The sequence below is a fragment of the Colius striatus genome, chromosome 2, assembly GCF_028858725.1.
Source record: "Colius striatus isolate bColStr4 chromosome 2, bColStr4.1.hap1, whole genome shotgun sequence".
NCBI classification, from domain to species: domain Eukaryota; kingdom Metazoa; phylum Chordata; class Aves; order Coliiformes; family Coliidae; genus Colius; species Colius striatus.
The window spans coordinates 60,691,594-60,719,540 of NC_084760.1; the positions used below are offsets into that span (position 1 = coordinate 60,691,594).

Below are 27,947 nucleotides of genomic sequence, written 5' to 3' on the forward strand. Positions count from 1 at the left end.
CCATTTTTATTTCCATTCTATTTCCCTAGCCAATGTTTTCCAAACATTTAAAGCCCATCTGGTTACCAAAGTATTGCCATCAATATTTTTCATGCTGCTCTCAGTGGACACAGTCCACCTCCCATTGAAGCCAAAGACTAGATGTCTGTTGAAGCAGAACCATACGCAGTGGGCATAATGTAATAGCTTTAATGTTTACCTCTGTATTTTCTTTATTCTTCTGGTTCGAGTTTCCCTCCCCTGGATTTAAAAAAAAAAAACAAAAAAAACCATGGGGGCTTTTCTGATTTAAGTGTGCTTATCTTGCCTGAAAGAGGTCAAATCCATATAAATCCATGTAGCTGCAGCACAGTCCACCTAGAGCTGGACACAGTAGCTTGAGAAATAAATTTTAGTGATGGGACAGCATAAAATATTCACCATGCCCTAGGGAATGTGAGATGGAGTGGTTTTCAGCCTGTTTCAATGGGGGGTGGAATAAATCCCAGAGGAGGAACAGTTGGCAGAATAATGAACTGCCTTTGGACATCTTTAGACCTTTTTCTTTACTTTATTGCTTGAATCAACATACAAAGTATTTGTTGCCACAGTAATGCTATTTTTCCTGATATTTAGGCCCTATCCACACATTCTTTCTACACCAGCAGCTCAAACAATGTCTGCCTATGCCGGACAAACCCAGTATTCAGGAATGCAGCAACCAGCAGTCTATACAGCCTACTCACAGACCGGACAGCCATACAGCTTACCCACTTACGGTATTTGACCTCTTATTACTTCACCTTACCTAGAAGTTTGAGCAATGCTGACATGAATGATTTTTGCATTCTTTTCTACTTTGTTTTCTTTTCCCAACTGTAAGAAAATATTTTAAAGAATCAGTCAAAAATTAATTTCTTATACAGATTTGGGTGTAATGTTGCCAGGCATCAAGACGGAAAGTGGGCTCTCACAGACCCAATCACCACTGCAGAGCGGGTGCCTCAGTTACAGCCCAGGATTTTCCACCCCACAGCCAGGCCAAACACCCTACTCTTACCAGATGCCAGGTGAGTAGCCACCACTGTCAGGGCTCATCCTGTCCCACCAGTGCCAATGGCCCCTGCTTCCCTCATAGTTTAATGTACCTTCCAATCATTTTTGTAAACTCTAGCAAATCCAGTTATCATTGTCAGCTATATATCTCTACAGTTTAAAGCAAAGTGGTTTTCTTCCAGTAGTGATGTACATACATGTATTCATTTGGGTCATCTGTAATTTTTGATATGTTCATGCAATGCAGTCTTGGTTTGCACCTTCATTTTTTCACAGGATGAAATCACATGTCAGAACAGGAAGGATTTGTTGTCTTTATTAAATTACACAAGTCACTTTCCATTGTTTTTGTGTTTCTGAGTATAGTATCATTTCAAACTTGTTTCTTTTTGTATGAACATAACTTCTTATAATTTCTTATAATTCATGTTTATTCATCCATTTACTATTCAATTATTAATTCACTTATTACCATTTGATCATTGATAATCTGTTTTCTTGTAATACTTTTTAAGCTTTTTATATAATGGTTAATCTTTTAACTATTAACAAACTACATGTGACATGTTGAAAACAAGGACATGTCTCATTACAGATTGATTAGGAACACCTGGATCTTAAAGTATTCTTGGAATTTTTTTTTTGTTTCAAAAGTGAACATACACTAAAGTATTAGAACTTAAGGCAAAAGAGAACAGCACTATTTGTGGAGAGGTGAGACACTACAATAAATTGAAAAATACATTCTTAAGTGGTGTAATGAATTCCTACTAATACTTTCCTTGCGCATTGTGAAGAGGAACGTATGCCTGTATGTGTGGAAGTAGAAATTCATGTCTTTTAAAGTTTTATTTTAACAATTTATTCTTTAAATAGAAAATAAAAGTTGTTTGTTCTTCCAATTCATCTATATCTTAATGTGAAATACTGTATTTATAATTTCATATTCATCTGTAAGCAAGTTCTCACTGTTAATTGTATTTTTTAATTTTAGGTTCTAGTTTTACACCATCATCCACTATTTATGCAAATAATTCTGTTTCAAATTCTACAAACTTCAGTAGTTCACAACAGGTATGAATATTAAAATGTTTGGTCTGTGAATTTCAAAAGGATTTGTGTAACTTCAATTATAGCAGGTTATTTTAATTTAGGCCTTTAACGTTGAATTAGAACTACTGTGGTTCAATGCTATTTCCATGGAAAGCAATCAAAATCCCAGTGGAAGCCTAGTCACATCATTTGGCACTTAAATACTTCAGTGATATCCCTGTAGCCTTTTAGTAAATATCCCTAAAGCAAAAAAAAAAAAAAAAAAATCCTTAAAAAGAACCGAACAAAAAAGTAGACTCCTAGAACTTTTGCAAAATCACACAGTTGCAGACTTAGACGAGCTTCATGGAAAAATCACTTGTTACCCTACCTAATTAAGTACTCTGCTGCCTTTGCTGTTTTAGGATTATCCATCATACACAGCTTTTGGCCAAAATCAATATGCACAGTATTACTCAGCATCGACATATGGTGCATATATGACCTCAAACAACACAGCTGATGGCACTTCTTCATCGTCATCAACGTACCAGTTACAAGACTCTCTCCCTGGCCTGACTAGTCAACCAGGTACAGATCTACATTCAGGTGAAAACAATTTTTGTATTTTATACTGTCCTTGTAAAAAGACAAGATTTCCGTATCCACCTCGTTTGAATATTGACATTTTAAGCTCAAGCCTTTCAGAAAACTTTATCATGCAAACCAACCAAATTAAGCTTTTTGTTTGTTTGTTTGTTTAGTTAGGGAATCTGTCTAATTTGTTTGTTAGTTAAATAAAGGTCTTTGCAGACTAAGCCTTAACAACAGTCTGGTAGGGACCTTGTAGTACCAAAATTCAATGAGCTCTCCTGTTACTGTCAGTATTAATTCCTGTATCCAGCTATATGTTCAGAAGTATTGCTGTAAACAATTTAAACCAAGATATTTTTCATTTATTTATGCTGCAGTCACACTAGTGAGAGTATGTGGGCTTTGTTAAAATGCATTCATGCTGTGCTTGCTATCTCACTAATTTAGGTAACTAAGAATAGATCAAACAGTTATTAGCACAAGTCTCTCTAAAAAAAATAGCCTAGAAGTAGTTGAAGTTGCAAAAAGTTCTCAGGAGACTCGGTTTGCCTACTCAACTCTGCCCCCTTGTGCACATCGACATCAACACAGGATTTTTGTTGTACAGATCTATTCTTAGAGCACTGCTTCTGGGTAATGGCAGCTCTTCAGATTTTCTAATTATTGTTATAAACCAGTACACAGTCACTTACCTGCTGCATTCTGTGGTTCTGTAAACACAAGTATTAGTGTGGATTTCTCCCTTTTATGCTTCTATATTTTTTTAATGCTACTACACTAAGTTCCTGAACATCTCACCAATGTATTTTGTGTCATTTAATATAAATGGGACCACAGTAAAGTTAAAACTGTGTGTTTGAAGTGATTCATACTATAATGCAGAGCTATGAAGATCTTGGAAGTCTACTTTTGGAATCTGCGACCACTGTCAGATGAGTGTAATATCCTTACAGAGTGAACAAAGCCTGCTTTTTCAAGCTCACTTTCCTGTATTGTTTCTATCATATAGGAAGTTCTTAAAGGTCTAGCTCAGTATTATCTCATATATTCACAACCTAAGTAGCCTGCTAAGGCTGTGCATAGCATCTATGGGACAGGTTATCAATTGCCAGCTGTCTGGTTCATTGTTGCTGTACCAGTCTCTTCCAGAGACACTGGCTTCACTCATGCAGCATGGGTATTGTCTTCCTTACCCACAGACTGTGAACATTTATAAAAAGACTAGTAAACTGGGGGTTGGATTACAGTCTGAATAGGGGGGAAATGGTCTTTAGTCACAAAAGGAACTCATTGCAGAAATCTTCCTGATTCTCACCCTAACAAATGCAACATCCCACTGAAAAGTATAGTAGGAAAACTAGTATATTAGAATAATGACTTTTTACCAAGGAAGGGTAATACTGTTGTAGAAAAGTATAAGCAAGGCCTCATACTTCACATAAGCTTCCTAAATTTACTAAAAATGTTGGAATTTTAATTGCATAAGAGAGTGTGAAGAGTACTCACAGCTGATGTTTTGATAATTTTGTGTTCTGTGTGCTTCTCCTTATTCCTTTGTCATTCCTCCATATTTCCATTTGAGAAAATCAGACAAGTGTTTTCCAAATTATGTCTCGTGTTTCCTAGAAATGCTGTATAAATCTACTGTGTAGTACAAACTCCCTTAGCATTGAGTAGCACTGACAAAAGAAAAACATCTCACATTGAACAGGTTGAAAAAATATTGAAGGCTTCACATTTATGAAACAGAAAGGATTTTTTGTGTGTGTGTTGTGTGTTTAAGGATATGAACTTGTTTTCCTGTTAAGCAGGTTGTACATCTGAACTTCCAAATCTGCCCACACACTCCTTATTTCTGTGAAGTGTTGCACTGATCATGCGACCCTGTGCTGAGAGTGTGACACCCACTTTGCAGATAAATAACATGCCTGTGCACTTCTGTGTCACTGTAAAAATAAATTCCCATCAGTGAGGTACAATGTCTTGGAGATCACTTCAGATACGGTAGATCTACAGAGCTTCAGCACTCACTATGTTCACTTGCCATCTAACAGTCCTTTATTGCTTGGTCCTTAAGGCTTACTCCAACTAAAGCCTAAGATTAATCACAGTGAGGCACTTCACTCTTCTGCAATCTCTGCTAGCTATTAATTCAAGTAACTAATCAAAGCCTCTAGCACTCTCCAACATAACAGTATTTCTTGTTTTCATTAAAAAAGCCCTATCAGATGAAGAGTTAATATAAGTTACAGCTTTATTTATTGACCAAGTAAAGAGAACAAGATGAAGATTGAAATAAACTTTACTATTTCAATTACTCGTAACAAGCAATAATACATTACAAGCTGGGGGGAAAAAAAAAAAAAGGGTTTGTAATGTTGAAGCCTTCTTCTGGCTGCTCCTTCTGCTAAGAGTATTTATCAAAAGTCAATCCATAAGGAGAGTATGAAGGAACTCAAAAAATTCATCCACCCCACCTTCTGTGTAAAGCTCAGCTCCTTACCCTTCCCGTGGACTTCTGTGTTTGCATTGTGCCTGCCCTACCTTAAGATTTTTCAAAATGCAGAGAGTATCTGTGAGACAAAAAGGTATCTCCAGGGTCACTTCATCTTATGTTGCGATATCAGGAAAATCCTTAAGGGATTCTGCCTTGGAACGTGAGTACATTTGAGTCTATTTGATGAGTACATGAGTTCATTTAATCTGAAGTGGATAAAATTCTAGCAGAAGACACAGATCTGTAAGAAGACTGGGTAAAAGCTTCATGTTTAGGCACCTCACTGTTATATGTTGAGAGTTAGGCAAGGTGATATTGTATGATATTAACTCTAGTCTGATCACTGAGATGCAGAAGAGCTTAGTCTCTCTTAATTTGGTACCCCCAGGGAATCACCCTTCGCAGCTTCTCTGGCAGATGGCATTATGAGAATCAGCACAAAGGTCTATTTCTTTTGGTTAAATGGTACAACTGTATTTTAACAGGGAGAAATGGATGTTCACATAAAACTACAGGCGGGAAATTATGTTCTGGAAATGAAAGACTACCTCCTTTTGTAACCATGGTGCTGTAGCTTCCTGTCCTCTGACTAGAGCTACAAGGTCTCTACAGTATGGAAGGCTTCATGCTGGACATGAATCAGTGTATGAGTATGTGTATGAACATCTGTGATAAAGTGGTTGCTCTGCGTTCTGGTTTTAACATTTTCCTCTTGTTTTATTGGATCTCTGACGCTGCTCGTAGTTCCAGTGGGAGAGGCTATGAGATATATTTATTAGGCTTGTGTTGGATATTGAAAAGGCTAAAAAATTTCAAACATTGCAATAAAAATTACTAATATAAGCTGCAGAAGAAACTCTTCATGAGGATAAGGTTTTCGGTACTCTTTGGTACTAGAATGTCTCATAATCTTTTATAGTACCTGGCTGAATTTTTAATAAGTTTTCCTTTTGTCAGCATTGATCTTGTTTTAGAAACATTTAAAAACATTTGCTCCTTTAGCCTACTGTTGGTAAAAAGCAAATCGAGCAATTAAGCGTACAGTTGTTCAAAAAAACATGCACTACTGACTTCTGCAGTTCTAAAATAGATGCATACCTTGCGTTCAAGTAAGAGACAGCTGCTCATTCTGATTTAGAGATTAGCGTAATGAAATAAAGTTGGCTTTAAATATCTAGAACTTACAAGGTACAGTGATTAGTCACAGTACTGATTAATGGATAATTACACAATCATGTACAGCATTGACCTAAGCAGAGGTCCAGGGCAACTAGTAATGGCTAATGTTAAATGAAAATGTAAGTTATTTACTTCAGTTGTTAGATACTTTCAGAGAAGATTTAGAACAGTGCTTTTTTTTTTGGTAGATTAAACACAGTCATTGAGAACAGATGTTTTAATACATTACTGTAGAAATGAGTCTTGATTTTGTTATAAAATGTTGAAATGTTATAAATATGAAGCCTTCTGTGCTAAGAATGTAAACCTTCTTCACTGATTTAATTTTTGTCTTTTCATTTCTGAAGTTTTGTTTTGGGACATTTTGCCACCCCATCAGAAAAATCCAGGGAATTATATTTTCATACAAAACTCTTGCATATTCAGAACTTCTTTTGAAGTCTATGTAGTTTTTTTTGCATGAGGATTCTGTTTATGAAACATCCTTTTGTACATTTGTACATTTACCAAAGTATGTTTTGCCATTATTATGGAGAAAGAACTAAGATAATGTGACCTCATTGATCGCTTCACTGCCTACAATGTCCTTAATGACATTGACATTGTACTGGGAATAGAATTGATTAATTGACAAGATCTCTCTCTCTTCTGTAGGGACAACTGAAAACAGCATAGGAACTTTATTCATAGATGTGTCTTGGCAAATAAGAGTTTTAGCTGAAAAGAAACTACTGTAGAATGCATACAATCCTTATCCAAATCAGGACAGACTTACCTAAAATGATATCTGGAATAAATTCTCAATTTTGAAAATCTCTTCTTAGCTACTGCCTGAAATTTTGACTTTGTTCAGCATAAGCAGAGAAGCACATTGATTTTGTGACATTGAACTAGTTATCACCTAGTTAGTGAGAAAAGTAATTGTGTCTTCCAGATGATAGCAGAATAATTAGAGTACTTTCCCAGGAAGTGAGAGAGATGGATTTATTTCAGGATTCATCACCTTCTACTAGGTGGTACAAGGATGTGGATTCTTGGTCATTAAAATATGTTTTTATACTTGCTATATATTATTCATTCAGTCAAATAAACCAACATGCCCTGAAGAAAGCAGTGGAAGCTAGATATGCCTCTCTCCAGGTAAATGTTCTAACTTGGGAACTAACTCCCTTGAATCTTGAATTCTTTCCTCACAATGTCTAGAGCTCCCATTCAGGAATGTGACATTATGGGCTTAAATCTTATTCTTCCAAGAAACACAACAGTATTTTTCTAGTCAAGATATATAAATATATCTTCCCAGTATATTTATTTTAATAATCTTCTGTATGGGGTTCACTTTAAAGTGTAAATAAATGATGGAAGACATTAAGAATTTAACTATTGTGTTCCTTTACACATGGACTCTTAATTTAGGCTTTAGTCTGTTTTTACTTCTCAGGGCCTGCTAGACTTTGCTTTCTTCTTTGTTGTGGAGGGAGAATGAGGTGAATGGCTCTGGGAAGATCACAGGAACATTAAATCAATCACACTGAAAGGGATCAATGTGGGTCTTTTGCTCCAACCCGCTTATGGATGAGCCAACTTAGATCATATTGCCCAGGGCTGTGTCTAACTGAGTTTTGAGTATCCACATGGATAGACAATACACAGTATCTGGGCACCTGTCTCAGAGCCTGACCACTCTCACAGTGAAGTGTTCTGATTTCTGTCTGCTGCTTCTTGTCCTTTCTCTGTGTACCTCTGTGAAGAATCATGAAGCCATTCCTTCTATGTGCTTAGTCACTGAACTGTCTTAGTGGTCTTCATCTGGACTAGCTTCAGTTTGTTAATATTTCTCTTGTATTTGGGGACTCAAAATTAGATATTTTTTCTAGATATTGTCTTGCATGTTCTGATCAGAGCATAAAAAGTCACTCGCCTTAATCTGCTGGGCACTTTCTCTGTGTCTTGGAGAATTTTGGTGACCTCAGTGATGCTCCTTTGTAAAAATCAGTATTGTTCAGAATCCATTTCAAAATCAGATGCATCATTGGTAAATGTTGTACCAAGTGTTAATTTATTCCGCAAATGTGCCATCAGGAGGACTTTTAACAAATATTTCCAAAGTGACTCAGAAACACACAATTACAAGCAGCACAAAGACTCCCTTGAGTCAGACTCCATAGCAGCTGTCGGATCTGATCTGTAACCTTTTCTTCCTTAGTGGAGGAAAATCAAATTTCTAATCAGATAGATGATGGAGGAGAATTTATGCCATTTCACACTTGGGAACCTAGCCAAATGGCATTTATTGCTAGAGCTTTTGAAAGGGCACTGAAGGTAGTGTGTTATGAAGAAAAAGATGTTTTCCATTTAAAGGACTGTGGCATGAAAGTACTTTGTAAATGGAAGTTCCATACAGTCTGTCTGTCTTATGTTACTACTGGTTTCTGATCACTTCTAAAGCTCTTTGTTACCAGCAATGACAAAGTAGATTAAACAGGTAAATCAGGGATAGGCCTGGGTGTTAAGAGCAATTATGCCATGCTAGGTCACAGGTCCTTCTAGCACATCTCTCTGACAGCAGATAATAGCTGACATTTAGAGTAAGATGATCAGAATATAACAAGTATGACTTCACCCTCTTTCTTGTAGTAACTGGAATGTTTCATTTAATATTATGACTTTCATGTGTGAATTTATGGACAGAGTTAAGGTGAAAAAAAGCAACATGTGAACTCAACTAGAGTGGGTGACATGAGAGGAGAAGATGAAGCAGGAAGCTGACTGGCTTTTCTGGTGCATGGATGCATGCCAAAGGGTGTTCTGGTAAAAGTAGCACAGGATTTGGAAATAAGTCTTGGTGAACCCCAAACACGAAAAATTAACTACTTGAAATAAAAGGCACTTCGTGTTTTGAGAAGTCATTAGTGTGACTTGTAAAATACGTCCTCCTTGGATGTGTCAATATTTTGCATGTACTCATGTATATTTGTGTATTTGCCAGCACATGCATATGTGTCATTTTAATCTTTCTCTTACTCTGTGAAAGCTTATAACGTTTCCTTGGTAAAGTTAGAAGTGTATGTGATATCTGCAGATTCTGTCTACATAAGACAAACCCTGTTTTCATTCTTTTTTTTTCAGCTTTTTTAGAGGCATCTTGTGCTTTACTTTGCATACAAACGTATCTAGCTATGAGAAGAAAAAAAGGAAAAAAAGTTTCTTATTTTAAAATTCCTCACTAATTTTGCCATGAATGGTTGACTCTACAGGGGAGTTTGACACAGTGCAGAGCCCCTCCACGCCAATCAAAGATCTTGATGAGAGAACATGTAGGAGTTCTGGGTCAAAGTCCCGGGGTAGAGGGCGGAAGAATAATCCATCACCGCCTCCGGACAGTGACTTGGAGGTATGCCTGCAGTAATTGATGAATAACAATGTGGAAGTTTCTTACAATGAAAAGTAAATTCTGAAAATACAGTCTTGAAAGTAACTTAAGGCATTTTAGAAAACATCATGGGCTCAGTCTCACTAACAGTTGCAGTTTTAACATAAATGTACAGTGAGACATTATGTTTGTTTATGACAAAGGCAGAAAAGTAAATGCAATTCAGCCTTGCAGTTTTTAGCTCTTAGATTGTCTCTCTTGTGATAGAATGACAAAATTCTGATACTTCTGTATTCAAAATTGTCAAATTTAGCTTTCAAATTAGAAATCTTAAAAATATTGCTCAGCTTAATTACATTTATCTGTGAATGCAGAGTAAATGCACAGGGTCATCAGGCCACAGGCTTTCAAATACTTAGGCGGAGATTTGGCCTTGCGCTTACAAGTAATGTCGGCGGATTTCAATGAGGCAGCTTACATCACTGAAGTTATGGCTGTACTTAAGTATGTACAAGATCAGTGCTTTAGTGAAGAAATATATCTGCCTAATATATGGGGCGATGATTTAAAACACAAGAGACCTCTTAGCAACAGAGTAATTATTAATAAGGAGTCTTATTACTCCTGTGTTAGCAATGCACTGCCTTGCAGTGACAGGAGGAGTCAGAGGAAGGGAAGTGCTCTCTGTATGTGTGTGTGTATATGCATTTAACTTTTCCAGTGAAAAGATTTCACTTCTTACATTTCAGGTTTCCCATCTCTTTTATAGTTTACCAGGAAAAATGAACCCTTTATTAATATAAAAAGTTTAGCTCCTTTTTTTTTCCTTTTGAGTTGGAATAATCCATTTTATCCTACAATATTATTTAGGTTCTAGGTGAAATTGCATGGAGCATATAGCACTTTTACCCAAGATTTAATTTTAGCTGCACAGAAGAACCTTGAATCAGTAAGACTTCCAGAGAAATGTCTGAGAGTACTATTTATCCTTAAGTTAATGATTATGTTAATTATTATGATCCTGTTTCCAAAATCTGTGTTATAAGCCTTTTTAGAAAATCTTTTCAGAGGCAAACAAGAGTTCAAAAGTTACTCCTTTTCTGATGTTTTACCATGCACAATACACTGTTCCTGATGAATTTCAGAGCAAATCTGCTCAGTTGGTTAAAGTTTAAAGTTTGGTTAAAGTTTAGGACTCAGATGACTTTTAGTCCCCCTGGGTGGGATGGTGGTGGGACTTTGATGTTGTTTAATAATATTATCTCCACTTCTTTTTTCAGCGTGTATTTGTTTGGGATTTGGATGAAACAATCATAGTTTTTCACTCACTGCTTACAGGATCCTATGCACAGAAGTATGGCAAGGTATGTGAGCTATGAATTCTGCACCCGCTCGCTGTAACAGAGCTATCTGGCCGTATGTGTTTTTCAAGTTCCATGTTCATCGTGGCTTGGGTGAAGTTAGAAGGAAAGTGTACACTAAACCCCATTTCAGAGAGTTCATGCAAAGAAGTCAGGGAGAGAAATGAGACACAGGCCATAAGCACAATATGTGAGGCAGAGCTGAAGCAGATGCTGCAAATAAGAGTTCATAGAGGAGCAAGGATGAGTTTCCTGAGCTACATTGGAAGAGGTGTTGTAGGGAGATAATATATGTAGTGAGCAAGTGGAAATAACTGACAGCGTCTGGATGCATAGAGGAAGAAATAAACTGGAGCAATGGGTGAATTTATGGAGAAATTAATGTATCACAATGAATGACTGACTTGTTTCAACATCAGCTGCAGATGTTAGTCTTTGACTCCCTGGATTTTCCATTGAATCTTTTGTTCTTTTGGCTGGCTTTGGGGTGACTAATGCTCAAGCAGACAGTTGTGTGCATCCTCTCCGCTCTGATGAAATCCAAAAGGAGTTCAGGTCACAGAGCAGCAAGCAGGAGGGCAGGAAGAAGAGCAAGAGAGGCAGAGAGAGGCAGTTGCAGCCTGCAGGAGCATGAGCTCACTTGCTGAGTGAGCAGAGCTGGTGAAGGGAGCCCAGGAAAGGATGCTTGGGCAAGGGAAGAAGGGACTATTGGGAAGACCAGTGCACAGCAGCAGGAACAGAATGGTGGAAGGAGCAGAGATAAAACCCTGGCTAAAACAAAAAATCAGCACAAATGTGTGGAAGAGAAGAAAATGGACAAGGAGAATGTTGATATGTCCACACATGGGTGTAGGTTTTCTAGGTGTTGTGTCATTTAAGTGTAATTAATACAAAGGTATTTATTTTTTAACAAGGTAACAATGTCCACACTATCTCAGATGAAAGGCTTGTTTAGGATAATGTTCCTGCCTCTTTGTCCCAGACAGAATCAGATGGTTCTGAAAAGGATGTGGGAAACAGTATATCAGAGAAATGCTTTCCACACCCACCTCTCCAGCTAGTGGGTTAGAAATGTCCACAACCAGAACCTGTGGATTATAACCATGGATGAGCCAGTCCTCTGTGTTTTGAGACAGCTTTTCGTGATTATTAAAAGAGAAAGCTAACAGGAAAACTGATACGCCAAGACAAAAATCTGAATTTCTGGAATGCTAAGATAAGAGTAGTTATTCATGTCTTGTAAAAAACAGCCTTGCTTGTTTTGCAGCTTCACAGTGCCAAATCAGTGCACATTCCAGTACTCTTTCAAAAATTCCTGCTGCTTTTCAAACACTCTAACAACAGTGACTTTGTCCGAACTATTTCTAACTTGTAGTTATTAAAACAAGACAGAAACCTATCTGAACATGAACATTTATGAGCAATTATATCCCTTTGAGTGTAGCCCATGGACTGCCACAGAACTGGCTGAATTGTCCCCGTAATGCAGTCATTCCTTTCATCCTTTTTCAATTGTGCCCTTAGGATGTTTTACATCTCATGTGCTATCTCACATAATATATCAGTAAAGTCTAAATCAATTTCAATACAAAGTTTTAAAAATCAGGGCACATTTCATAGGTCACATACATCTGTGGATAACTGAAAACTGTCCTGAAGACAGCAACAGAAATGTAGTTCCTCATGTTTTCCCACTTTGTTATGAGTAGGGCTATTTGAAAAAAACCCCACTACCACTGTTCTTTAAGAACACATCTGCTGCTAAAATTGACTGTCCCTACAGAGTCCTTAGAAACAGTAATGGCATATTAACAGCCAGTAGTACTGAGAGCAAGTAAAGTTGGCTTGTATAAGCCAGGGGTACTTCAAAGACAAACTAATGTAGGTGTACTGCTAAGATCAGAAACAGTAAACAAATGTCATAAACAACAACGAAACAAAAGGAGAGGAATTCTTAAGTAAAATCTTTTGGCTTTGGTACCATTAGGTGGCATCCACAGAAGTTCAGGAAACTCTGTTCATTTCCAGACACTGTAAAATAAAAGTAGTAGACTTTTTCCTTCCTGCAGTGACTACCTTTGCCATATTTATAGAGAAGTTGTTGAGAAGGTAGTGAGTGATTACCAATGAAACTCAAATATATATTGTTGACTGCAAGGAAGCTAGAGCAGTAGGAAAGGGAATGCAGGGAGAATTTATCATGAGTAGATGTCAACTTTTGCATGTCACTGAAGTGTTGCCTAAACTTCAGATGGGATGTGTCTGAGCCTAAGTGCCTAAGAGGTTAGACTTGGGAGAAGGGAAAGATAGCACAGCTGGGCCTCAGTCAGTCACTGGTGCATGACCTTTTCAGCAGATATTGCCCTTCTCTTTTCTGTGTATGATTTCCATATCTAAACAAGGTCTTAATCCAGACTGAACTCTGGATTGTTATGAGAATTGGGTTGCTGTGAGAGTAAACACTCCATGAATTGTGAGGTTCTCAGCAGAAGTCTCATCAGCATATAGGTCTTTCAAAAGTGTTGAGAAAGCTGTTTATCCTGGAAAAGTGTAGTAAATTTGTTGCTTCACAATAAAAAGAAATTCAGGGTAATGTAAAATAATGGTGATATTGAATTATTTAATTGCAGTTATTTGCTGTCTGATTTTAAAAAGTAAAGGCATATAATGTCACACAGATGCTCATCTGTGCACACTCTGTTCTCCCATATGTATTTTGTGAGTCCATTTTGTTTAATATAATCAGATTAATCCCAAATAAGAAACCAAAAAAAAAAAAAAAAACAACCCTACCTCACAGGAAAAGCAGCATTTTCTCCTTCCCCTATATTTAAATATTCTAAATGAGATTAGTGAGTCTTTAAGTTGAACATGCTTTAAAAGGAGGCATCTTATACTGTGTGCTCATTTGTACTTTCAAGGAGTGAAGTGCTGTTTTTAGAGCTGGTGTAAATGTACAGACAGGCAAGGATATTCACCTCCAGTTCTTTCCCATCTACTCCTTGACATGGAAACTTTAATTTGCTTTTTCTGATGACTCTTTACCCCATTTCCCACAGTAACCAGGCAAAAGCAAAACATTTAGAAATTAATCTTTTAATCTCTGTGCTCTGCTGCAATTCATGCTGTGCAGAGAATGCAGTGAGGAAAGGTAGAGCATGTGGAAGTGGATGAGCCACACTGTTATGGCTGGGTGGAAGGACTAGTATAGGAATACAAGAGCACTTCAGAGCTGCAGCAATACCAGGAGACAAAGAGTTTCTCTTTCAAAAGATATCTACAGTTTAACAAGTAGTTGGAGTAGAAGAGAAAAAGGATAGGCAAACCAACACCCCATAAGCAACGGGGGCATTTGTTGGCAGAGGTTATGTGAGAAGGCCTGGATCATGTATTTGTCAAGAGAGTGCTCAGAGGTAGACAAAACTCCAGCTTAATCAGCCTTAAATCAGCAAGAACAACTGGAATGCAATGGAACAGAGAATACACACTGATTCCTCAGCGGAGGAAGAGAATACAACTCATCTTAATAACCATGTTTGGTAGCTGATGGAGAAGAATTGACAGACTCCATAAAGAGTTTTTGTTCCATGCTCTCTAGAAGGATGTAGGAAGATGGACTTGGAAGTGTTAGACACTGAGGGAATCAACAGATTTTGGATGTATACCTGAGGATTTCTGAAGTTGAGAATGGACATTCTCCTTGGTATACACTTGCCCAGCACTTTGCATGGTGTGGTAATTATTTTATTTCAGAAAAATATTGGGTTGTTATAATAACCATTTCAATAATTAGGAATTTGGTGAAAGATTTAACTTGTTGAATGCAGCTGTAGAATCTCATTTAAAACACGGTAAATTGCTGCTTCTTATCCGGGCACCAGTAGAATATAGCTTTAAACTCCACTGGAGCAGGAGAGAATTGACCAGATGTTGTTCAATTAATCACTTTGATATTTAAAATATTAAACTTCACTCGGAAGACTATTCTGTGGCTGGCTGTTTTCTACCTATAGGTGTTTCTGACTGACTTTTGATGTAGTGGTTATTTTATTGGGCTAGTCAGACCTAACATAAAAAGAGAATAAAAACTATACTGCGTTACACCTCTGTTAGGTTTGAGGGAAACTGTGCTGCTTCCCAGCAGTAAGAGTGCTTCTTGTTGTTCCTCATTTGCTTCATCCAGCATAAACCTAGTACATTTCTATTTTTAATTATCTACCGCAGCAGCAAATTATGAACATTGGCATTTGAGCTGTTATATATTATGACTTGTGTGGCTGATGATAGTTTTTGCAGCTGAGCCCCAGTTGGCAGATACAGTTTTCTACAATGCTAAGCTCTTAAGTGAGGCTTTGTTGATGTGACAGGACATATGTTGGGAGATGTCATCATCCATTAAAAGTTTATAAGATACATTCTTATTCCCTGTGAACAGTGTGTATTCTCCGTTCCATTGCATTCCAGTTATTCTTGCTGATTTAAGGCTAATTAAGCTGGAGTTTTGTCTGCCTCTAAGAATTTCTTCCAGGTCAATCCAGCGGGCAAGGATGCCCAGATAAATGCCGTGACTCAAGGTGCCATTGGTTAAAAAAGAAAGTCCCTTATGACCTTAGAAGGGGGAGAATGTGATTTCTAAGTGAAATCAAAACAAATCCACAATTAATGATCATATTTGGATATTTTTGATAGTATTGTCAATGACAGAAAGTTATCTAGAAGCCACATTACTGTTGGAATGGGTTCAGAAGCTTTATATTGCTCACTCTCTCATTGTCCAGTTGTTAAACAGAAAAACTTTGTCACCATATATTTTGCTTATTTTCTTGCTTGTTTTTAAGGCTTCATGAACACAAATTTCTGTCATAATGAATCTGACAGTCTATTTATCTGTTTGTTTTCTGAGATTTTATAAAATATAGTTTGCTTTGTTTGTATTATTTTTTCATGAAAGTAAATGATTTTTAACATGTTGTGCTGAAATAAGACCTTCCAAGACAATGTTAACTTGGTTTCTTCCACTAATGGACACTGAGCTTTAAGGGCTTTATTCCAGTTGCTTTCCTCTTGGTCAAAACATTTAAATATTGGTCCTCCCGGGATATTTTTACCTAGTCTCCCAGATGCATTCCAGTGGATGGACCAGTCTGGTACAGAAGTCCACAGACAGTCTGGCTCCAGTTTAGTGCCTCCATGCTAACATAACTAAAATAATTTGTATTTTGGTATACAGAAGTGCTGTAGCTGATCTTGACACTCTTGCACACCAATGATATCTGTCTTATTAAAGGAAGAATTGTTCATGTCTTGAGAATTCAATTCCAGTGACTCTTCTTAGCTGACTTCATGCTAAGCTTTACCCTATTTTATTTTACATATAGTACCTAGCGACATCTGACACATGACTTTGTCAAAATAGGAACATAGGAAATCTCATTTTAATGGTAATAAAGTCAGGCATATTCGATTACAAAAATACTATTAATAAGAAAATCATAAAAGCTTTGTCACATAAGTGTCTTTCAACCATACTAGGAAAGGCAGGAAATTGTGATTCATAGTTGGTAGTTTCTGTAAAAATAAATTGGATTATAATGAAATATGTTATAGCAAATTTCCACATATAAGTCTGCTTCTACCCAGGAAAAGGGGAAAAAAGAGGCTGAGAATCAAAAGTCTGAGATTCCAGTCTTGGAATCAGTCCATTGAATAACTTACATAAATAATAATGTGTTACCACCTGTGCATAAAGTTATGCATAAAGTCTTCACAGGATTGAAGTAAAAAAGCGTATTGCAAGTACTCTTTATTATATTGTATCTGGGAAGAAAAATTTATAATTTACTGTGGACAGAAAAAACGTGAGAAACACGTGTTTATAGTTAATGCCATTTTGACAAAAGCATTATGGCTTGATGAGGAATCTCCTGCCTCCAGAGTATTTTGATGATTTGTGTTCTAAGAATCTTACTTGAGCTTTGGCAAATGTGTTAATGTGTGTCCCTTAATCATCCCCTTGAAAAACTGACCTTTGCACTTGCTGCTTCCTTCATCCACCTGACTTTCAGATCCAGCAAATATGACTGCAGAAGACATGGGGGATGAAGTTAGATTACTAGGCAGCACATTTGGTTTTTACTTCTGAAAGGTAGTCTAGACTAGTTTAAGGGTCAGCATAAAAAATATTTCCTTTTACTGCCAAAGGATTGGGTCTAACTTTGGATCATTACAGTTTTTCGTATACCATTCTCCCCTTCAAGTCTGACTTTTTCATGAGCAAGAGTCAAAATATGTCCATGTTTTGGATTTTAACATTAGTTTTTAAGTGCTTGAGGGCAGAAGCCATCTTTTATTCTGTTGTTGTAAAGCCCCAGAATAGAAGCCCTCTGATCCTAATTGGAGAGCCCTTGATCCTAATACTAACAAACGATCATTTGAGGTTTGGTGTGATTTTGTTGCCAGATGTTGGTAAACTTTTAGACTTTCAATCTCAAGGTATTAAAGGATTTCTGAAAACTTGCTAGTGTCAATCACAGTTTAAATTATTTATTAAATACAGTTTTTTTTTCTTATTTTAATGAGAGCATCTACTTTTAAAGTCCATCGCAGTACCTTAAGCATAAAAAATTAACTAAACCCCAAGAGATCGGACAGATGATTAAGTTAATGGTAAAACTAGTTAACAGCTGTCACATAAACATCAGGAACCATCCATGTGCATTCTTACTCTAAAATAAATGCAGGGTAATGCAAATTGGCTTAACTACTTTCCTAGCAAGCCCAGCAAAGTTAAATTAAGTTTCTGACATTTACTGTACACTAGATGCATCCTGACAAATAGCTACTGCAGATCAATAGATTTGTGGTATCTTCCTGAGGCAGAGTGATTTGATACTATGAAAGCTGACCCTTGGACACATGCAACATTTTGAATTCATCTCATCCAGGGACAGGAATCACGTATTTCATCAGAAATGAAGGGATGATCTGGAGACAATAAACTAACTTACATGTGCTTTCCCTTTCCTGTTGAACACCTAAAGAATTGTGCCCTAGATTGTAGGCACGCTGAAGAACACTTAGAAGAACATTTATAACTACTTTGTAGAATGAATATCTGCAATAAAATCATAAAGGAGAGCCTGGAAATCCATCAAGCCCATGTGCAGGGTTTAAGCATACATGCTAAAGCAGCAGAAATAAGCAGTGGGAAATAAGTGATATAGGCGTAAGGATAGGAAAGAGAGTGATCATTTATCCAAAGGGAAACTGAATTTGACAAAGTGAGCATAGGTTCAGAATAGCTTCTGCATTTTATAAAGCAGAGACATTAGAAATTGAAAAGGCCTCTTAAATCACATCTTCCTATCACAGTGTAGGATAATTGCTTACAAAGTAATCCTTTGGTAGAGAGGACTACCTTTCCTAGTCCAGTTTAGCATGACCTTAATGAGGACTTCTGTGTGCCCAAAAATTGGGAAGAAAAGCCAGTTGATCAGGGGAATTGTGCCATGGACTGGGTGTCACATGGAGTGACTTTGTTCTTACCTCTGCTGCTGACTCAGTGCAGCTTTTTTCTCATTGACAGGCAAAATCCTTACGTATTTTTATAAAAGCCTCAGGAATTAAAAAATTAATGTATTATAAAAATAAATATCGGGTTTCTCACATATATGTTTTATGAGAAGATTCTTCCCTGTTTACAGCCTGCTTTATGCAGATTTGCATATAGCTACCAGATTTTCTTGTGTCAGTTTAGCCAGGTCAGGTTACAAGTGCCTTGACTTTCAAAAAAATTGATGTTTCACCATCCTCAGCTCCCTGTGTGTTCTCATCCAGGTTCAACAGCACCTTCTTGTTGCATTCAATTGAAACAGCTGAATACTGAAAGGATTTTAGAGAAGTTTCTTGTGGTGTTAATTTTTCAAAACACTTCGTATACAGAAGTTTTTGAAGTAATTCTGATATAACTTAAATGTATTTGAGTAGTTAACCTTGCTTTCTGTTTTTTAAGGATCCACCAATGGCAGTGACCCTTGGACTGAGAATGGAAGAAATGATCTTTAATCTTGCTGACACGCATTTATTTTTTAATGATTTAGAGGTAAGAATCAAAGGAACATAAACACAATTACGCCTGGGTTTTTAACATAGTGTTTTTGCCGTGCATTAGTGTCTGTTGTGAGTGACACTTTCTACCTATCTAGACTTTGGGTTTGTCACCCTCTAACTGGAGAGAGGTTGACCAGGTGGCAGTGGCTTCCTGTGGCACCAGAGTTCTTTCACAAACCTAGGTGAGAGAGGGAATTTACAAATTACCTTCTTTGTCCTATGGCAATCTTTTCAGTTTCCATGGATTTAGAGCTGTCTGCAGTCATTTCCAGGAGGAAGACATATGTGCCTCCTATTCTTTCTCTGGAAATTCTCTATGTTCACTTTCAGTGAATGCCATCATCTGACTACAAGAGACTGTGCTCTTCACATACCTGAGTAGCCTTTTCACCACAAACCTCCCTTTCTTGCTTACAAGGGTCCAACATTCTTCATTTACCTCAAAGACTTCAGCATCAGATAGCTGAGACTATAATACATATACTCATCTGTTCCTGAGGTAACCAAGTGACCATGTTTTATCATGAACTACCCAAGGTTTGCAATTGGGCATCTTGTAAGAAAAGAGGGAGACCCTTTCCTCAGGAGTGACCACTGTGGACCACTGACATGTCAGAAGCACACAGATGGACTGCTGCAGGCACAGCAGTCAGGGAAGCAGGTTCATCCACTGAGTCTCAGAAACTTTTTATTTCATTCCAGGAGTCTGGATCTGTTAACATGGAAAGTGACAGTCTTACAACCATGTGTGTCAAGAGACGGAGTGAAAAACAGTTCTCAAGTTAAAAACTAGGGGCTTTACAGACCTTCCCCTAGTCTAAATTAGTTTCTTACTCAAAGTAGATCCCAGAGTTTCCTCCTTGGACTGATATTTTGCCACTAATGGCAGTTGGAAGATTTTGAGGCTTTGTTTAAAATTCCAGACAAAGGTTTCTGGTGAGTAAATAGGAAAAAGGAGGATAAGTGAGATTTTTCCATTCACTCTGACTCTGATTTTTCTAGTGTACGCTTCTGTTCCTTTATTAGCTCCAGGCAATAAGAAAAGCAGAAAGTACCAGGCTGCAGTTGTCTTTGTCATCCTTTTCAGACCTCATTCATTCTTAGCTCTTTTTAAGTCAAGAAAATGAGATCTACTTCACCTTATAACTGAGCTGCACTTACTCCTTCTCTTAAAAAGGAGCAAGTATTTTTTTATTAAGAAAGTGAAGTCCTGGGCATGCCATCACTGCTCGGTGTTTTATCGCAGTCCTAGTGATAGGTTCCAAGTCAATTTTTCAAAGCTCTGCATACATTTCTTTTTTTCAGAACTTTTGCATTTGCATGCCCAGATTCCATGTGGCACCTAATGAACAATTAGGCATATACCTAAGTATATGGTATACTAAATACCTAAGGCATTTAGTAGCACATGCCCAGAGTTCTTCAGTCTTGTGCTGAGTTCAAGTGGGAGACTTCAGCAAAATGGAGTTTTGCCCTCTTTCCAAACCTCTTTATTCTTGCTTATGGCCATTGAAGTTTCACTCCTTTCTCTCATTATTTATTTTCTCTGTAGATTTCAGGTTCAATTGTCACAGGTGGATTGTCACTTTTTTTATGTAGTCTTCATAGGGTCATTTTAATGTCCTATCCAAAAATTTTTACTCCAACTCCTTCCAGGGCCTAAGCAGTATCCAGTTTCCAGTTTTAGATAAAACAAAAAGTACTACTTGGGGACTATCTTGGAGAATTTAATAACTGAATTAATTTTATTGTATTAAAATCAATTTCTATGTGAAATTAAGTATTTTCTAAGCCAGAATTCATCTTTGTTTCAAAACTATTCCTCTAATATGAGTCGTATACAGACATTGTGGCATGTGCAAGAAGATGAACAATTTTCCGTCTTCCTGGCAAATATTCACATGGCATCCTTTGCCAAAGTACACAGAGGTATCCTTGAAGATGCAGATGAGTAAATCTATCTGTTTAAATATGTTTGCAGAGCACATGGCCATTGCTGAGTATTACAGTGCATCTGCTTGATGAATGTATAATAAATCCTGTGCATTCCCCAGTTCTGACTTGAGGATCTCTCTCCCTCTCTCCTCCTCTCTCCATCTTTCTTTTTCTGGCTTCCTTTTTCTATCCTCTCCCGGTAGAGAGGAGGTGAGTGTTGAGCTGTTGATAGTCGTGGACATCAAGACACAAGGCCTTCAATTCCTACTGGAGAAAGTGAGATAGAATACTTATTCTTTCATCAGCTCCCATTTTAAAGATGAGCCATCAGGTCCCATACCTTCTCTCTTGCTTTCATCTTCATCTCACACTAAACCTCATGGCTTGGGAAGTGACAACTATAATGTGCTAACAAGCCTATATTCTTGTAATACCAATTCCAGTCACTATGTGCTCTAAGCACCCTTTTTTCCCTGCCTTTCTTGATTGCAAACACCACATACCAGGTTCTAGTAATAATAACCAACTTACTGAAAGTTATCACATACAAAAATAAAGTTTTCCTTCCTCTATGCAAATTTGTCTCACTACGCAGAAATTCCAATCTGCTGAGACCCAGTAACCTACATTCTAATCAGCCAAGCTGCACTTTTATTTCAGGGTAGACTGTTCTCCAGCTAGCTCATTCTCAGTGTATAAATTTTAGTTAGCTCGAGAAGTATCACTTGGGAGGGCAGTTGGTGTTTTGCCATGACAATAGGAGTCTGGTGCTCTAGAAAGTTCACGTGCCTAAACAATGCTTAGAGATGGAACTCAGTTCTATAATAATATCACAGCTAATGAAATCTGTTCTAACCAGGTAAGCAATAAAATGAAGCTTATCTCCTTACCTCAGTGTTTATTTTAGGACAAGTTTTAGAAATGTTGGTAGCGCATAGTATGCACGCAAAAGTCCCAATTTCTGCAAATTGCATGCAGGAATTCAGATATGAATCTTCAAACTCTATTATTCTCTTCCATTTTTATGATAATCCTACTATATTTTATGTAAGATATTGGCTTTGGCTTTTTCCTCTTTAGCAATAGAAATGAGAAACAAAACAAATAAGATTTAGAGAGGTCTCAGAATTTGGGAGGCATGTCAAACTAGTTTTAACAGAGATTGAAGTATTTACATAAAAATGAACGTTCTGTATAGGCAGAGAAAGCATAGTGTTGAAAATCCTCCTCAGTAATAACATTTTTGTGTTCAGTATGGTGAGTCAGTGTTTCTACCAGATAATGAAATTATTGACCATTCCAAGTGGATAGTTTTTATGGATGATTTGTTGATTCTGTACTATCAAATTGTGAGGCTCTAAAAACTGCCGCAAAGAATTGACTGTACTCAAATCTAATTTAAATTAGAATTACTTCAAGGAAAAGCCAGTTATTATACCTAGACTCCATTCCTGTACTCTCAGTAACAGGCAATATGTTTTATCTATCTTAGTTTTGACCTTGTGCTGACAGTGAGCCACTGTGACTTGAGTGTAGCCAGTACTGCAACTGATTCAAAAAGTATTTTACTTTAACAATTAAAGTAACAGAGAGCTTACTTTGTTTCCTTCCTCCCCACTACTGCTTGGTATCTTTTGTAAGCAAACTCAGTTGTAGTGTTGTGCCACCACTTTCCTGTTTCTTTGGAGAAGAGTAAAGAATTTTCTCTAGTCTGCTCAAACCATCTGCTTTATTATTTTTTTTCCTGGAAAGTGTTTTCACACCATATAAGTGAATTTGTAAAATGTAAACATTTTAGCTGAAGTCAATAAGTAAATAATAAAACAAAATAAAACAAAACACCTGGTCAGCAGGTGTGTCTTGCCCAAATGCATATGTTGAGGAAGTCCGAGAGGAGAAGAGGAAGGAAGAAAAGGAGAAAGTTGGAGAGTGCTGTTGTGTTTAATTCTCTCAGAAACTTAACAATCTTCTTGCAGGGACAAGGGGCAAGTAGTCAGAAAACTGCATATACCCCTCATCTTCTGTTCCTGGAATCAGTGAAAAAAATGAGAGATAAAAAAATAAAAGTAAACACCTGAGCCTTTGCCACCCACTCATATTTAACTTAATAATGAAGTTATCAGCAGAACACTTATCTGGCATTTTCAAGGCTGGAACAATGTAGCTGAAAGGCTTAGCAAAACCCAAACAGCAGCAGACACTCTTTACGCATTGGGGCTTCTGTGTGCACTCCATTTAATTAGTATACCTTCAAATCTACAGGACAGATTTTTAAACTTTTAAAATTACCTTATGCTTTGACCAGTTCCAGGGAAATCTGTGAAAGTGGTTAGGAAGACAGATAATGCTCAGATATTGCAAAATATAGAAGAAGAATTGGAAACCAGTGGAGGTTTTTGTCTGATCTTTGAGTTCTGGTCCCACACTGTGTGGAGTATAGTTGCTCTTTTTTTTTTTTCCTGATATGTAAATAATAAATAAGGAAAAATAAATGAATCTTTTATTTCAGCAGCCACTTCCCCTTTTTTTTCCTTTTTTTCATCTGCTATTTACATCTCAAAGTAGCTTCTTTAAAATATTTTACAGCTCAAGATAATCTCCTCAGACAGAACCAAAAAAATTGTTTCTCCAGTGAGAAGAATGTTTCAGTTGTGTTCCTTGAACTCAGCTCTTTTGTGCCTGTCTTAATGGATTAAGCCAGATAAGCAGAATTTGGCCACTCATTCTTTTAGTCTTGGCACAAAATTTTAAACTATAGTTGCTTATTTGATACAATGAAATTATGTATTTGAAAATGGAATTAGACATATTTCATTCAGTATAAAGCAAATAGAAAGAAGAAACAGCAATTCCCCTGATTCACTCTCTAGAAAGCTGTGGCATACACATTCGGAAATAACTCCTCTGTTCAAATTTATCCTTTATCTGGGCAACTTAGCACTGATGTGAGACTGAGATTGGAAACTGAGAAATGCATGCTCCTGCATGTCACAGAGAGTGTGAATTAATTGCTGCTTGTCAGCAACTTCATTTGATATCGATGACTCAGATGAGTCTTTATTTTTGAGGTACAGACCTGGGCCTTTTGAAAGCTCAGCCTCAGATGGTCTTGGTGAGCTAATTGGACTACCAGAAAACATTATTTAGCGAGTAATTTTTAAATAAGTCCTTGAACTTTTTAATAAATTATGTTAGGATTATGTTAACAACAGATATTTTAAATACTAAAAAATTACTTAGACACAGGAAAGTTAAATCTCTGGACACTGAATTTGAGGTGCATCTTTGGGTTAATGTGTTAATTCAAGCAACTACAGGAAACAGTAATATGATGCCTCTTCATATTTACTGTTGCATGATGACTTGACATTTATGTGTTTGTCCTTCCCCACATTTTCCTATCTTTCTGCTGTAACTACTGTGCAGAAAAGTATATTTGATAGCTATCCAATTATAAAACTAGCTTGGAGGAGAGTTCAATTTTCCCATGTACCTCAGTCCCCTGGAGTTACTTGCATCCCTTTCAAAACCAGGATGTAATGAAGTTCTCCAGGACTGTTTAGTTATCTGTGACTTTCCAACCAAAGGCATCTGGATATATCAATAAAAGAACCTGATAACTATCCAGACTCCTAGGGATTAAACAAAAGTTATGTTCCTGTTAAAGTTCATCACTACTAGGAAATGGAGAGATAGAGTTTAGGTGATTTGGGGGTATTGATATGTTAGAGAGACTATAAATAAGGTTTGGCCATTGTTCAGCGTTTTGTTCAAATAAAATAATTTAAATCTACAATCCCACTAATATTACATGTCGCTTTTCTAATGGCCTATCTAGATTTATAATTTGCACAGCGTAGGAGATGGAGGTTGTCTTACTTTAAAGGAAGTGGTGGTGTTAGGAAGCTGTAGCTGTACATATGCTGCCATCTTCTGGTGAAGTTAGCGTCCTGCACCCATCGCTTAACATCTGTACTAAGCACAGGGTGAGCAATTACCTTACAAGGTAATTTATCATTTCGGTTTTTTCCAACAGGAATGTGATCAAGTTCATATAGATGATGTTTCTTCTGATGATAATGGACAAGACCTAAGGTAAGATATAGCATTTTACTTTTTTTTTTCTTCAAAGATTAAATAAATTGAGCATTTACAGGAATACATTGTATTTATTTTTACTGTATTTTGGGTGTTTGCAGTACCTACAGTTTTGCAACTGATGGCTTCCATGCAGCTGCAAGTAGTGCAAACCTTTGTCTGCCAACAGGTGTAAGAGGAGGGGTTGACTGGATGAGGAAGCTGGCTTTCCGTTACAGAAGAGTAAAAGAGTTGTATAATACTTACAAGAACAACATAGGAGGTGAGTTGAATTGTCAAAACCAATTTAGAATGCTGATCAGATTAAACTGCATGACAATGAACTCCTGCCAAGGGAATATGGCTTGGAAGCCATAGAGTGAATGGAAAGTGATGTGACTGGGCCTCGGGCTATTGAAAGCTCCTGACTGTAGTAGGAAAACCAACGGTGTGCTGTTGTGCAGGACTTGGCATATGAAGAAGCAATAGGACCAAAGTGAGATGGTAGATGGTTTGCTTTCACTTGCTCTGCCTTGCCATTCATCAATGTCACAAATAGACTTTTTATAAGTCAATAGTGCTTGAAAAAGTATTATCCAAAAGTTTACATAATTTTCCTATATTTCCTAATGCATCTAAGATTTTAAAGCTGTTGCATTTTGCAAAACTTTTAACTCTAGTAAGAGCTTAAGTCCAAGAGCACAGCATAGGGAAGCACACTAAGAGGAACTGTCATTGCAAAGTGTCTGGTGCACTTTATTAAGATTTTTATTCTCTCCCAAAAGTCCTGCTTCTGAAATATATTCCATCCTTAGCAGGCAAGTTCCTTCATTCATCCTCTACTTTGCAGCCTTTTAAGTAATCTGTTTAAGCCAGTGGTTTTTTATTGCAAAACCGCAGTTAGCGGGCAACAGAAGGCTAGATCAAACTAGGTATTTTTAAATTGCTTCATTTCAGATTTTTGAAGGCACTCATCATCACTTCTTGGGAACATAGGTTGTGAAGAGAAGAGGGATATTAAAGGTCATGAAGCCTGCTTCCCTGCTTTTCCAAGGCCAAATCTAAATTTAAAGGACCTTGGTTCCAAAGAACTCATGTGTCAACATTCAATAGGTTGGGTATTTTTTAAAATCTGACCATTTATACCCAAAAGGAGATTTTAAGGTGCTTTTAAGAACTGAGATATGGGAACATGTGATGTACAGCCATTTCAGGGCTGTAAATACTATAAAAGGAGCTGTCATTACTAATTACAGCAGGGCAGGAAGAGCAAGCCATCAGGAAACAAATGGATTTCCATAATATGTAACCTGAGGTTCACCTATATACAGAGTCATAAGCAGGACAGTTTTAAACATATAGAGGTAACCCAAAGGCAAGTCTATTTTAAAGGCTCTTCTTTTGTAAAAGTCTCAGCCTATGATCCAGATGCCATAGATCACACATTGCTTGATATAAAGGAACGGAAATAAAAAGAGAGTGCAATTTACTGAGCCTTGAAGACAATAGATTTTCTGGTTGATCTTTTTTCAAGTTCTAGTGTAATTTAAAAACAATGACTATAAAATCTATATGTTCCAGCTAATACAAAATTTAATTTCTTTTTATGTTCTTTTCTTGCCTTTTTACATGCAAGGGCTTCTGGGTCCCGCTAAAAGAGATGCATGGTTGCAATTAAGAGCAGAGATTGAAGCTCTAACAGACTCCTGGCTAACAAATGCACTTAAATCATTATCAATTATCAGCACAAGGTATGTATTTGAGGCTACTGTAAAAAAACTTTCAGGGGTTGGGCTTGTAATGGCAATTTTTTGACATTTTTCGCTTGCCCTTAAAGAACAGAACAGTTCTGATGCGACTTTTGAATAGCACATAGGAAAAAATCCGTACAAAATTATTTCATTTTCAATGCTTCCAACACTCACTAAAGATAATATGACATGTCTTCTAAAATGTAATAAATGGCACTGTGTACAATGAAAGGGTATTGTAGGGTTCTGAGCCAGCCTTTAGTTTATTATCTTCTGGTAGCATCATTTAAACTCCACATCTCACTATTCTGTCCTTCAATATTTGTGCCAATTGACAGCGCTACTTAAATACTGTATAGATCCCACAACACAAAAACATTTTCTTCCCGTCCTTCCAGACAAATCAGTGTGTCTAAAGCTTATATCTAAGTTTTCAGAAGAGCAAAAATCTGTTTTAACTGAGTTAAAATTCTGGGTTCCTAGTAATGAAACAAGAAATGTAGTGTTGCTTTGAAATAACTAAACTGCAAACACTGCTGCTGCTTAGTCAGTATGTAGCTTATCACAAATCCTCAAAAGTTCTAATTTTAAACTATTACCCTGCTGGAGTGGGGATAGAGTCCCTAGGAGCTGATATAAGGCTGTGTTTTGGATTTAATGTGAGAAAAATGTTGATAAAACACCAATGTTTTTATCTGCGGCTAAGCAGTGGTCAGGGACTCTTCAGCTTCCCCGCTTGACCCCAAGCAAGTGGGCAGGAGTTCACAAGAAGTTGAGAAGAGACAGCCAGAACAGCTGACCCCAGCTGACCCAAGGGATATTCCATATGATAAAACATCATGCTCAGTATATAAACTAGGGGAGAAGCTGCCTGGGGGACACTGCTCAGGAGCTGACTGGGTATTGGTCAGTGTCTGGTGAGCAGTTGCATTGTGCATCACTTGTTTTGTGTACTCTAATTCTTTAATCTTTAATGTTACTACTATTTTCCCTTCCTTTTCTGT

General features: G+C 37.1%; 1 protein-coding gene across 3 annotated transcripts in view; it reads left to right on the plus strand.

The window, feature by feature from the left end:
• The window catches only part of EYA4 (EYA transcriptional coactivator and phosphatase 4), a 49,024-nt gene that overhangs the window by 15,820 nt on the left and 5,257 nt on the right, over positions 1–27,947 (plus strand). The window contains exons 5-14 of one of the 3 annotated variants that reach the window (XM_061990720.1): positions 616–758; positions 906–1,049; positions 2,030–2,109; positions 2,493–2,676; positions 9,595–9,731; positions 10,991–11,074; positions 19,083–19,172; positions 25,152–25,210; positions 25,315–25,475; positions 26,829–26,943. In XM_061990720.1, the coding sequence (XP_061846704.1) occupies positions 616–758; positions 906–1,049; positions 2,030–2,109; positions 2,493–2,676; positions 9,595–9,731; positions 10,991–11,074; positions 19,083–19,172; positions 25,152–25,210; positions 25,315–25,475; positions 26,829–26,943 (1,197 nt within the window). Of the gene's footprint in view, positions 1–615; positions 759–905; positions 1,050–2,029; positions 2,110–2,492; positions 2,677–9,588; positions 9,732–10,990; positions 11,075–19,082; positions 19,173–25,151; positions 25,211–25,314; positions 25,476–26,828; positions 26,944–27,947 lie in introns of all 3 variants that reach the window. The other 2 variants (XM_010197021.2, XM_010197022.2) reach the window with 2 other exon arrangements.